This window comes from Neomonachus schauinslandi, chromosome 8 (genome assembly GCF_002201575.2).
Source record: "Neomonachus schauinslandi chromosome 8, ASM220157v2, whole genome shotgun sequence".
Taxonomy (NCBI): Eukaryota; Metazoa; Chordata; class Mammalia; order Carnivora; family Phocidae; genus Neomonachus; species Neomonachus schauinslandi.
This window is the reverse complement of record NC_058410.1, coordinates 136,140,087-136,153,874: the sequence shown is the minus strand read 5'-3', so window position 1 is coordinate 136,153,874 and position 13,788 is coordinate 136,140,087. Positions and strand designations below refer to the sequence as shown.

Genomic DNA, 13,788 nt, shown 5'->3' with positions numbered 1-13,788 from the left:
GGACGCCTGGGTGGCTCAGTTGGTTAAGCGACTGCCTTCGGCTCAGGTCATGATCCTGGAGTCCTGGGATCGAGTCCCGCATCAGGCTCTCTGCTCAGCAGGGAGTCTGCTTCTCCCTCTGACCCTCCCCCCTCTCATGCTCTATCTCATTCTCTCTCTCAAATAAATAAATAAAAAGAAAAAAAAATCTAAAAAAAAGAAGAAACTTCAAAAGAAAATAATTTTTCGTCCATTTGTGTTTGCCTCCAGCAAGCAAACTAGAAATGAGTCAGGGAGTATTTCATTAATCTTTCTGTATTTTAGTTCTTTGACCAAGCAGTTCTTTGAAAAATTTATCTTAAGTCCACGGTCATAGAAGTGTTCATAAACACCATGTGCTTTTTGTAGAAGGATGCTTATCATAATGGCCTTTATAGTAGCAAAAATTTGAAATAGCCGTGATGTTGAACAATATAATAATTTGTCAGATGAGTGGTCTATCCAAATAACAGATTTCTATGTTGCCATTAAAAATCATGTCTATGAGGGGCACCTATGTGGCTCAGTTGGTTAAGCATCTGCCTTCGGCTCAGGTCATGATCCCAGGGTCCTGGGATCAAGCCTCTGCATCCGGCTCCCTGCTCAGCAGGGAGTCTGCTTCTCCCTCTGCCCCCTGCTCATGCTCTCTCTCTTTCTCAAATAAATAAAATCTTTTTTTAAAAGAAAAAAAATCATGTCTGTGAGGAATATTTAACAACACAAGGAGATGATCATATAAAAACTGTGGAGAGAGGATCAGGATAGGAGATTTACAGTTTTGTTTGGTTCTGCTTATGATAAAAGTAAAAAGCATATGCATGGGTATACACAGAAGATTTCATTAATCTTTTTGCATCTTAGTTGAAAATAAGCCAGAATGTTCCCTAGGTGGTAGAATTTCATATTCTTTCTGTATACATTATGTGTCTTTTTCAAACTTGCTACTTGACAATTACATATTTAACAATCCAAAAAGCCGTAACAAGGCTCATTTCGTTTGTTGTGTGTTTTTGTTTTCCTTCACTCTGCAGAGAGGAGCCATCGTGAGTGAGCCAGCTATTCAAGTGAGGAGGAAAGGAAAGGGCACCCAAGTTTGGACCATTGAGAAGCTGGAGAATAAATTAATTGATATGAGAGACCTTTATCAAGAATGGAAGGAAAAAATTCCTGAGGTAAAAGAGATAAATGTCAAGGAGATTTGACCATGTCGAAAGCGCAGAATGTAAGTGATAATCACCGTCAGAACACACACATGCGTGGCGGTGACGATCTGCGGTTGTACTTGGGACATTGATATTAGAAAACTAACGTAGAAGTGACCTTGAAAGGGGTCCTAAGTTGAATCAGTCATAGAACATGCGATCCCCACATGGACAGGAACTAAATGAAGAGAACACGTGACATATTCTAGTTGGCAGAGTTTTTGTTACATTTCAAGTGAAGTGAAATAGAACAAAGCGAATCTGTGCTGTTTGGTCAGTGTTGTGACAAATCCACATGGATGGAGCCAGCTTGGATTTAGTATTCATTAGCATGTGTTCATGCTCCCCCAGCTGTGATCGTGGCTGGGGAGGTTACAAAGAATAATTTTAGAAAGCACAATCCATCTTTTTGGATACTAGTAATGGAAAAGAAGCCTCGGTGAAGGAAATGGGGCAAAGCACAGGGAATGGAGTGAAAAAGGCTGCACGTGGGGTGTGATAGGGAAGAGAGTCAGTAACTAAGGAAGAGCTCTCCCCGCAGACATCATGTAGCCCCCCAGCTGTCAAGCCCCTCCCATGTGCTACTTTTGTTTTATTTTTGCAACATGATTGTAATATTACTTTTTTAATTTCTTTGGATAAATGCTTTCTTTTTTAAGAAACATTTTTTTTAAAACATAGTTTTAAATAATATTATCCAAGTTGGTGTTTTGTTTCCTACTCGCCTCCCCCACGCCCCCCCCTACCCCATTAGGCAAAGCGTCTCTATGGGAAACGAGGTGACCCTTTCTATGAAGCCCAAGAGAATCACAACCTAATTGGCGTTGCTAATGTGTTCTTGGAGTGTCTCTTCTATGATGTGAAACTTCAGTATGCAGTTCCTATCATCAGCCAGCAGGGGGAGGTAAGGACAAGCTATCCTTGGAGGAAACAGTTAAAGGGTGTGTATGTGTGTGAATCCAATTTAAGTTATTCTCTTGAGGTATATCAGGAAACTAGGGTGAATAGTCAGGATCACATTCTTTCTTTGCTCCTATCAATAGAAACTATCAAAATTAAATCATGGTTTTTTTAAGATTATAAGATTAAAACCATATAAGATTATTACAACAAGTTTATTTATGGTTCATGAGTTTTTTTCTTTGTTTTAATCAAATTAGAAATCTTTTGGAAACCAGATTCAGCTCCATCCCCCTATTTATCTCCCTTTAATCTCTTATGTTTGTAATATACTCAAATTCCTTCCCGGCCCCTATGTGGTCTTCACAAGATACAACTTGGGAGCATTATTTTGAAATCTAAAGTATTCAAGGAAAATAAGCTTAACCCCTTTTAAAAAACAAAAGAAAACAAAATACTTCAGATTTCAGTTACTTACGTGTATTGACCTTATTATGTAGGTCTAAGACATTTTAGAAAATATTCAAGTTCAAACTGTTTGATTTTTATCCATTTCATCAACTGATCTTTTTATTCTAAATTTAGTAACATCGTTATTCCGTAGCTTGCCCTTCCATAACGTGCAGACTTGAAATACTTAGTTATCTCTTGTGATCCTTGGGGCAGGCTGTGAGCAGGATGCCATTCTGCCCAGAGTGAACCGGGAAGCAGAGCCCAGGTTTCCAGCTGTGGTGTGTACGTGCACAGCTCACATTCTGCGTGTGGCAGCCCCCCGGGGACATTCTGCTCTAGAAGACCAGCAGGCTGGAATTGCTTTTTCCCATGTGAAAAATGGGCACAGCTCCTGTGGCAAAGGAATCCAGTGACTCAGTTCTTAAGCTGGGGTCTGGGCTGGGCTTTGAGTGTTCCATTCATCCCTCTGAAATTATATTAAAAATGTATTAATTCTCAAAGACCATTGGAAAAAAACTTGAGAACTATTGCCTTCAAACTGATTTCTGCCAGTCCCCCTCCTCTGATTCCTCCATATCGGTCTCACTCGTCCAAGACCATCGACGAATTTCTCAAGTCTCTGCTGCCAGTGGCAGTGGGGGGTCTGACTCCCTTTAAAAATGGGCCTGCCTATTTAAGACAACAGCAGCACTGCTGGGACGTGTCACCTTCACAGCTCCAGCCGCTGCAACCTTAACCTGTGTTACGAAAGATAACTTGGCCAGTTATAGCGCTCTGAGGGTGCCAAGTGCGGGATAATTCTTGTCCTTCGGTTCAGTTCTGGGCACCCAGCTGGAAGAGGGGCACTGCTAACTTAGCTCCTGCCCAGAGGACCACCAGGATGTTGAGGACAAGCCTTTGGGGAGGGGGGAACAGTTTTAAAGGAACTGTTTCCTTATAACTTTGTCCTTGTGTTTGTCGTTCCTCCTGGGATGGGTCTCCTTCCGCCATGGACCCGCCTCCACCCTGCTCCCAGCCCCAGTGTGAGTCACATACCCATTCTCTGCTCCCAAGAGAGTAGACTCTCCAGGAGCCTGGTGACCATGTCTTGGGTTTACTGTTGTAAATGCAGGGTTTCGTGCAGTTCCTGGCCTACGGCTGATTCCTGGATCAGTTTAACCCATCACAACCTGCACGTATCTCTACTCTTTGTCTCGGTAGTCCCGTGAGGCAGGTGTTTGGTCAGCAGACTAAATGAATGAATACATATGAAGTGGAAAATAAACCACTCCGGGTAGAATACGAGAGCAGCCTTTACTCTGTTCGTGGGCTGCCTGTAAAGAAGGATGAGAAGGAAGATGACTCCAGAAGGCAAGTGGCAGAGAGGCAGGTTTGGCTCCAAGTCAGGCAGGGTGATTGCAGGGGCAGGCGATGGAAGGACCGGCTGTGGAAGGCGTGAGGTTCCCATCGCCGGAGCAGGCCCAGCAGCAGCCCGGGGGTCTGGCGGCGTGCTCTCCGTCTCAGGTCAGGCTTGTGCACACGATGCCTGTAACCCACAGGCACTCTGGTCCCTGCTGCAGGTTGCCGGGCGTCTCCACGTGGAAGTGATGCGAGTGACAGGGGCCGTCCCGGAGCGCGTGGCGGAGGATGACTCCTCGGAGAACTCCAGCGAAGGCGGGAGCCTTGAAGTCGTGGACAACAGTGGGGAGGTCGTTCACCGAGTCAGGAAACTGACGTGCCGGGTGAGAGGACAGGATGGGCGGGCGCGATAAACCACCGTGTTCAGGCAAGGCAGCTCGACAGAAGATCTTGGGAGTTTTTCGTAGAGCGTAGTAAACGTTAAGCTTTCTGACCACAACTACCACGGCGGGCAGTACTTTTTCCAGAAGTAGAGCGCACTTTCTGATGCCAGTTGATGAAATTTTAAAAAGCCCCCGGGCTTTTGGCTGCAGGAAGTGTACGTTGTTCAGGGAATCGTGCTTTTCCAGTAAAGGTTGCTTCTGCGTCAGAAGCTCAGCCAGTAGGAAAATTTGAGAGGATGTGTGCATTTGTTGCCAGGCCCACATGCTGCAGCGGTGGTCGTGGTACAGACTGATTATAAGTGGAACCCCTCATGTGCCAGACGTTTTCAGATGTCAAACGGATAACCGATTTACTTAAAATAGAAGTATTGGAAGTAAGCGTGCATAGGTTAATGTTTTCTTTATCAGAATTACATTGCTTTTTTTTTTAATCTCTTTAGGTAAAAATTAAAGAGGCAACTGGGCTGCCCTTAAACCTCTCAAATTTTGTCTTCTGTCAATACACATTCTGGGACCAGTGTGAATCTACGGTGGCGGCCCCAGTGGTGGACCCCGAGGTGCCTTCCCCTCAGTCCAGGGACGCCCAGTACACCGTCACTTTCTCCCATTGTAAGGTATGGGGGCCATTACAAGACGAGCTACACGGGAGGCAATGGACCTGGGTGCCATTCAAAACTCTTCTTATAACTTACAAGTTCCCCCTATAGGAATGTTTAATAAAGGTAATATGTGTGTTGCACTTTTTAACCTCAAAATGTACTTCAGTACAAATTCAGATGGGAAGTTTTTTTTTGTTTTTTTTTTTTAAAGATTTTATTTATTTATTTGACAGAGAGAAACAGGGAGAGAGGGAGCACAAGCAGGGCTCGATCCCAGGACCCCGGGATCATGACCTGAGCCGAAGGCAGACGCTAAACGGCTGAGCCAGCCAGGCGCCCCTGATGGGAAGTTTTTAAAATAAAATCTGAGGGTGCCTGGGTGGCTCAGTTGTTAAGCGTCTGCCTTCGGCTCAGGTCATGATCCCAGGGTCCTGGGATCGAGCCCCGCATCGAGCTCCCTGCTCCGCTTGAAGCCTGCTTCTCCCTCTCCCACTCCCCCTGCTTGTGTCCCTGCTCTCACTATGTCTCTCTCTGTCAAATAAATAAATAAAATCTTTTAAAAATTTTTTTAAAAAATAAATAAATAAATAAAATAAAATCTGAAAGGCCTCTCCCTGAAGTCTTAGGTCCTAGAGGTGTAATGGCTAGTAACATTTGTACACATTTAGATAAACTATTTTTTGTGCCCTCCAACTTTTATCTGTGTGTGGTCAATACATGTTCACACAGCAATGGGCATAGATACCGTCTCTTACCATCATGCATGCATAATGTCTTTAGAAAGTTTTTTTTTTTTTTTTTTTTTACAAAAATTGTGGTCATGTTATGTATATTGTAGAATTATACCCTTTAATATAGGTGAACCTCTTTCCAGTCGTTGGAATACAGTGTAACACTCCAAGCATCATATTCTAATGTGCCAAATGAGTTTTTAAAGAAAAGGTCAGTGGACAAGGTGAATTTTCGGTGACTGTTGGTTGGCCCTGTCGTGTGACCATCAGCCACCCTTCCTGGTTTTCACGTCAGACTGCCCACAGGTTGTTTCTGACTGACAGACAGACACTACGTTCTGTTGTAATTTTGTTTTTCCTTGCACAATCCTTAACAGATACTCCAAACCCTTTCCTTTGGAAATTGTGCTTTTTCTTTCTGGCTCTACACCTATCAAATTTCACATAGGTAAAAGACTGTTAAGTCTTTCTTTTTCTGAAAACAAATAGTCCACTCTTTTTTTTCTTTCACCCATATTCACCAAGTCTGTTTCTCAGAATCCTTATGAGTTATTTTTTGGTTATTGTTGTCTGAATACTCTCTTAAATAGTCCCCATCTTTCTTTGGATCCACAAAGCTGTTCCTGTAGAAGAATGAAGCCTGAATTTTAAGTACATTCTGGTTAGCAACTATTTTGATGAACGCTAGTCGCAGAGACCTTGGATTCGCTGTGTGACCTTGGGGTTTTTTTCATCAATAAGATGTGTAGCTTGTACTAATTGATCATTGGTTTGTTTTCCTTCTAAAATTCTGGCTCTATCTCCAAATACAATAAATAAGAAGGTAAGTAGTAGAATGTTAAATCAACATAGTCTGGGAAGTCGACTCCCTTCATGCGAAGACGAGAACGTTGCATGACAGGTGTGTACTTGGCTGAGCTTTCCAGAATTGAGAGCTGCAGAGTTGTCTTCACCAGAGACTTCACTAAGATGCTGCTGGAAAGATGCTCGGCTTGGCCCCTTGCCTGCCGCTTTGTTCAGGGTGATTTCCATACTCCAGTCCACTCAGTGTTCATTTCCTCACACTCCTCTGTCTGCGTTTCATGATGAGGAGCTGGAGTGGGGGAGTTTCAGAGCAAGAGCACAGAATCATGAAGATAATCATAGGAAATTTAATTCTGTTCACAGTCTCCCAAGCCATAGCAAGGAGCAATCAGACGTTCTTTTTTTGTGATGTGCTGATTAGCCTACGGCGGCGGGAGTTCTGAGTGGTCCTCCAGAACCACGAAGGAAGCAGGTGCTAGGTGCGGATTCACTCCCAAGCACCGTGATGCTGGGACAGGATGCTTCTTTCAGTGTCCGCCCTGATTAAAGAAGGGAGTTGCACTCAGTCCCTCCTTCCTTGCTAGTATAAGAGCTAGTATTCCAGGTCTTTAAAACAGCACAGGTGGTTTTCAGGTTGGGATCAGACTAAACCGCCTCCAAAGTGGATCTCTACACAATGGAAGGGTAAAAACGGAAATTGCACAGATTGCTCGGTGCGTGATTCTCGTTGCTCTTCCCTTGCTCCCACTTGCCCCAGGACTACGTGGTGACGGTGACAGAGGAGCTCCTGGAGTTCCTGTCCGACGGAGCCCTGGCCATTGAGGTGTGGGGCCACCGCTGTGCTGGGAACGGCAGCTCTGTCTGGGAAGTCGACTCCCTTCATGCGAAGACGAGAACGTTGCATGACAGGTGTGTACTTGGCTGAGCTGATGCAGGCTCAAGACTGGCACCAAGCCAGAGGGTAAGAGTAGGGGTCCCCGGGCCTGCCTCCTCCTTGGTGAAATGGGAATGATAAAAGGAACTAGCAGGCACCGAGGACGTTGGATGGGGGAAGGAAAGCCTTTTCAACAAACAGTACTGAAACAACCGCGTGTCTGCTGGGTCAAAACCAACCTGGATCTTGGCTTCACACGATACACAAAATTTATTTTGGGATGGATCGGAACCTTTCATGGGAAAGATAAAACTGTAAAGCTTATTAAAAAAAAAAAATAGGATATTTTCCTTTTCTTTTTTCCTTTTTGGAAGCTTTTATAAAAGTCTGTATAGAGCAATATTTAGACTCCGGATTCGGCTGCCAAGGAGCCCCTGTTGTGCTGTGGGAACTGGCCAGGGCATGGCAGGCTGCTCCAGCTTCCCACGTTCCACAGTGGAGGTGCTGGGCAGTATCTCACCTTCGGGGTCCCCCGTGCTCACATGGTGAGGCACAGACCTCTTAGGGCCTGTCTCATCACATGGGTCCCAGGGAAGCACAGTCTTCACTCTGATGCCCAGCACATCCTGTCTGAGCAGCAGTTAACAGCGTCCCCGCTGGTAATCATCACGCCAGCTACAAACTTGCTGGATTTGGCCCTCTGTCCTCGGAGTTTCCCGGACACCAGGACCTCACGGTTCTTTGGCCCCACTCTCCACGATGAACCACTGCACGCCATGGCAGACCCGCCACACAGCAAGGTATCCTAGGAGCTGGTCACGCAGAGACTTGGCCTGGGTGATAGCACATGGACCTCCCATGGCCACCTTTTTAGCATAAAGCTCTCCACTGCCCTCAGGGAAGCCAAACCTCTGCTGAACCACTGCAGTCAGTTCTCAGGTCCACCAGCCCTTTTTCCCCAAAACTTTGCGCATCCTGGTAGCCGAGATCATGATTTCTGTCCCGGTTCCTATAACTCGTACCTCAGCTCCAGAGTAGCCATCCTCAGCCAGCTCCTCAGTGAGAAACTCATTCACTTGAGCTTTGAAGATGCCATCGGCCACAAGCTTCCTCTTCTTGGAAATTTGCCCCATCATCTTGCGCAGGAGGATATCTTCTTGGAAATTTGATCCTTTGCCTTTTCTGTGACCTAGCAATCTACTCCTGGGTATTTCCCCAAGAAAAATGAAAATGTAAGTCTGTAAACAGACTTGTTCACAAATGTTCATGGCTGTTCTTTTTATAATATCCCCCAAACTGCCAACAACCCAAATGTGTGAGAATGTTTGATAAACAAATTATACTACTAGTCATGTAACAAATATTACTCAGCTCTGTTAACACAGAAAAGGACAACAGATACCCATTTGAATGAATCGCAGAAACATTACACTGAACCAAAAAGGCCAGACCTAAAAGAGTATGCACTAATGATTCCCTTCTTATGAATTTCTAGAACAAGCAGAACTAATTTATTTTTTTTTAATTTTTTTTTTAAAGATTTTATTTATTCATTTATTTGAGAGAGAGAGAGAGCACATGAGAGCGGGGAGGGTCAGAGGGAGAAGCAGACTCCCCGCCGAGCAGGGAGCCCAATGCGGGACTCGATCCTGGGACTCCAGGATCATGACCTGAGCCGAAGGCAGCCGTTTAACCAACTGAGCCACCCAGGCGCCCAATGAAACTTTATTTTTTTTTTTTAATAAAGATTTTATTATTTGACAGAGAATGAGAGAGAGAGAGCACATGAGAGGGGGGAGGGGCAGAGGGAGAAGCAGGCTCCCCGCCGAGCAGGGAGCCTGATGCGGGACTCGATCCTGGGACTCCAGGATCATGACCTGAGCCGAAGGCAGTCGCTTACCGACTGAGCCACCCAGGCGCCCAAGCAGAACTAATTTATAGTTACGTGGCCGCTGTGGGATGCTGTGGGTATTGAACGGGAAGGGGCGTGAGCAAACTTGCAGAGGCAAATGATGGGGTAGTGACAGAGGTATGTGCATTTTCACAATTCATCAAACTCTACTTGAAAACTGGACATTTCACTGAATATACATTATACCTCAATAAAATAAAGAGGAAAGCCAAACCATAGGGTTGTTTTGAGAGTTAAATAAGAAAACCTACATGACAGCACGATGTCCAGCCCATAGTAAGGGCTCAGGGGGTGGTGGCTCATTCCTATTGCTCATGATGTCCCTGGGCATTGACATTGTTGTCCATGGGAACGTGTTTCTGCAGGTGGAATGAGGTAACACGGAGAATAGAGATGTGGCTCTCCATACTGGAATTGAACGAGCTAGGAGAATACACAGCAGTGGAGCTTCACCAGGCAAAAGATGTCAACACAGGAGGCATCTTCCAACTCAGACAGGTACTAGGCTTGGTTTTCTTTGTTTTTGTTTTCTCTTTGTCCCACTCTTACACACTGTTTCTGGGAGTTTTCTAGTTATGGGCTTCTGTATTCCCTGATTCTCTTCTCTTCCTTTATCCTCTTCCCCCATTCCTTGCCCTTCCCATTCCTGGCACCCATTGTCCCCCACCCGCCGCCCTCTGCAGGGTCATTCCCGGAGGGTGCAAGTCACAGTGAAACCCGTGCAGCATTCCGGGACACTACCACTCATGGTCGAAGCCATCCTGTCTGTCTCCATTGGTTGCGTCACTGCCAGGTCCACCAAGCTGCAGAGAGGGCTGGACAGTTACCAGGTAAGACCAGCACATTGGAAGTAGTCTGCAGCGAGGACCAGCTAATGCAGAGAAAGGCAGTCAGTGATCTGGGATGGAGACCTTTGGGGAATATGACCGAACTCCTTGTCCTGACCTTATTATCTGTACCCCTCCCTTCACATTTCCATCCATTGCCTTTTTTATGAGGTTTGAAATACTGTACCAGCTTAGTGTTGATTAATAATAATTTTATTTGTAAACACACATATGAATGGTATGTTACTCATTTACTTCAGGCAGATTTCATTTTCTGTCTGGCTCCAGTTAGGTTATGTTGGATATTTGGCATGGTTGCCTGGCCCAATCCACTTTTATTAATATAAAATTGCCCCCATACACTGGCATAATTTTTTTTTTAAAGATTTTATTTATATATTTGACAAAGACAAAGCGAGAGAGGGAATACAAGCAGGGGAGAGGGAGAGGTAGAAGCAGGCTTCCCGCTGAGTAGGAAACCCAATGTGGGGCTCGATCCCAGGACCCTGGGATCATGACCTGAGCCGAAGACAACCGCTTAATGACTGAGCCACCCAGGCACCCTACACTGGCATAATTTAACAGTTCTTTGAAAGCTTTCTTTTTTTTTTTCCAATTAAAAGTTGTCCTCATGATCATTTTTGTCCATTAAATCCTCCTTTACTAAGTCTTCTGTTCTCATTTTAAAATTAAAAGATTGGGGGGCACCTGGATGGCTCAGTTGGAAGAACAGGTGAATCTTGATCTTGGGGTCTTGAGTTCCATATTGGGTGCAGACATTATTTTTTAAATAAATAAGTAAATATTTGTAAAAAGTGAAAGGTGAAAACATCAAAGAATTAATCTTCATGTTACCAACCCCAGCTCTTCATCACTCTGTGAGAATGAACTTTGAGATTAGGAACTTGCCTGAAGTGGCCTGAAAGAAGGCATGTGCTTTCGCTCAGTCCCCAGTTTACTGTCAGGTATGAATTAGGGGAGGAATCAGCCCATTGAACTCTGGCTGCTTCACTACCACACGAGAGAGGGAGCACTGCCTGTTGTGATGTTTCTCTGTGGCGCCTGGGCGGAGGCCCAGCCCGTCTTGAAAATGATTCATCTTCAGTCTCAGTTTCCTTGCACTCCCTGGCATTCAGGCAAAGACTTTCTGAAAGCTAGAAGGAACAGTGGCTTGGCCTACGAGGCCTTAGGAAGGCATAGTTTTGTCAAACGCCGCCTTCCCTGTCCCAGGCCAAAATTGCCCCTGGTTCTCAGAGCCAGAGAGAGAATGAAGGAAGGCCTCAGGACAGTCTGCTGTTCTGGGGGAGAAGCCTCCCCCAGACTTTTCCTCATATGTGGAGTAGAAGACTGGGTTGTGTGGATTCTCATCCCAGCTCAGTCCCTCACTCAGCCATCAACCTTGGGGGTGGCTGCAGGGCCTGGTAGAAAGGTCACTGGCCTGAACCGGGGGGACCTGGATTCTTCAGTCTGGCACGGCCTTCCTGGTTACCTTGTTGGGATAATGCAAACCTCTAGTTCCCCTCTCTCTTCTCCAGAATGATGAAGGAGACTTAATAATTCCCTGAGATCCCAGTCTATACTAAAATTTTGTGGCTTAGTAAATCTCTCACCTTAGATAAAACTTTGAATTTACATCCTAAATCATGACCTATAAAACAGGGATCACCAACTGACTACATGTTCCCATTTGAGGAACCTTATAAAGATTGATTATTTGCACTTTTAAAACTGCTCTACCTTCTGAGTTAAAACTCATTTTTGTCAAAATTCGAGCTTTCCCCAGTGCTAAATGCTCTTTAAAGAACATAGCGCCAGTCATGCAGATTTAAGTGGTGACTATTTCAGGACGCCTGGGTGGCTCAGTCATTGAGCGGCCAACTCTTCATCTCAGCTCAGGTCTCGATCTCAGGGTTGTGAGTTCAAGCCCCATGTTGGGCTTCACGCTGGGCATGGAGCCTGCTTAAAAAATCAATCAATCAATAAACTGTGGCTAATTTTTTTATAAAGATTTTTAAAATTTTATTTATTTTGGAGAGAGAGGGCAGAGGGAGAGGGAGAAAAAGAGAAGTAGACTCCCTGCTGAGCACAGAGCCCGATGTGGGGCTCAATCCCACGACCCTGAGATCATGACCTGAGCTGAAATTAAGAGTCAGATGCTTAACTGACTGAGCCACCTAGGTGCCTCTAAACTGTGACTGTTTTAAAGCTTTTATTTTTCTTTGCAGCCATGCTCAAAGTCACATCCAGAACTTATTCTGTTGACGTAGTACTTTAGAAATATTCTGATGCAGTAGCTCAAGCCAGTCCAGAATATGCTGAATTCACAAGTTATACATCATGAAAGCTGAGGCTAGTTCTCAGTTAATAGAAGGATCTTCTTAGTCTAAAAAATAGTAATGATAAATTCAAGCTACTGTACTTTATTCAATAATGTGGGGAATTAAGTCAAAAATTACTTCAAGGGGTATCTGGCTGGCTCAGTCAGTAGAGCATGGGACCCTTGACCTCAGGGTTGTGAGTTTGAGCCCCACGTTGGATATAGATATTACTTAAAAAATAAAATCTTGAAGAAAAAAGAAAAATTACTTCAGTATTATGCATATATTTAATAAGTTAGTTACTCAAATGATGGGTTCCAAACTTAAAAAAAAAGTGGATTTTGAAATCTATGCAGAGAATGTTTAACTGTATTTTTAAAGCACTTTTAAAAAGCAGTATATATTGAAGTATACTTATATATGAGAGTAATGTAATTATATTTTAAAGCACTTAAAAAAAAAGGTTTGTCTTTTTATGACTAGACCACTTCACTGCCTGTTTGAATATTAACCCTCCAATAATAGAAAAAAAACAAAGACGATTATTACAGGGGCCAGGGTTCATTTTGAGTAGAACCTGCCTCCGGGTAGATGGTTATTCCCTACAAATGGGAATTTCCTTACTCTTCTGTCTAAGGAAACCTGTCTCAACTAAATCCTTTTATTTTCAACATGGTGGTTTTGTTTTGCCAAATTCATTACTTTATACAATTATTATAAACTATTGTAAACTGTATTACCCAACTGATTGGTATGATGCTAACATAACCAGTAATGGGCGACAGCAGATCCAATATTCAGCATGGCAGGCTGTGCTCTTGAGACTGTTGTACGCTGAGGAAGCCTGAGGCTCCCGGTGGGCTTTCGCCTGTGAGGATTTCCTCAGTGCATGTGGTGTGGTGCAGGGGGAAAGGACACTGAGTGGGGTAACTAGCAGCCTGGCACCCAGTCCTGACTCTGCCACCACTTGGGTGATCCTTGGGTTAAAACATTTCATCCTTCGGGGCCCCGTCTGCCTCACGACTAAACTAAGAGATTGAGAGGTAGTCTAGTTCTACCATTTTATCCTTCTGAGCCCGCTCCAAATCTCAGATAGCCCACCCAGAAATGCGTATGCACCATTCGCATGATGACATAGTAAAGCCTGGCCCAGTGACGTTGATTCCTAGTCCCATCGAAGAGAGTTCTTGTTTTTTTTTTTTAAATGGTTGCTTTCTTTGTTAAAAACATAACAAAACTGGGCGCCTGGGTGGCTCAGTTGGTTGAGCGACTGCCTTCGGCTCAGGTCATGATCCTGGAGTCCCAGGATCGAGTACCGCATCGGGCTCCCTGCTCGGCAGGGAGTCTGCTTCTCCCTCTGATGCTCCCC

The 13,788-nt window shown here is 44.6% G+C and overlaps 1 protein-coding gene across 2 annotated transcripts in view; it reads left to right on the top strand.

Annotated features, from left to right (window-relative positions):
• Positions 1 to 13,788, top strand: part of KIF13A (kinesin family member 13A) — a 203,509-nt gene that overhangs the window by 161,300 nt on the left and 28,421 nt on the right. For both annotated transcript variants that reach the window (XM_044917454.1, XM_021696971.2), the window contains 7 exons: positions 1,050 to 1,190; positions 1,975 to 2,124; positions 4,133 to 4,294; positions 4,795 to 4,968; positions 7,246 to 7,397; positions 9,640 to 9,772; positions 9,958 to 10,104. In XM_044917454.1, coding sequence (XP_044773389.1) covers positions 1,050 to 1,190; positions 1,975 to 2,124; positions 4,133 to 4,294; positions 4,795 to 4,968; positions 7,246 to 7,397; positions 9,640 to 9,772; positions 9,958 to 10,104 — 1,059 coding nt within the window. The remainder of the gene's footprint in view (positions 1 to 1,049; positions 1,191 to 1,974; positions 2,125 to 4,132; positions 4,295 to 4,794; positions 4,969 to 7,245; positions 7,398 to 9,639; positions 9,773 to 9,957; positions 10,105 to 13,788) is intronic.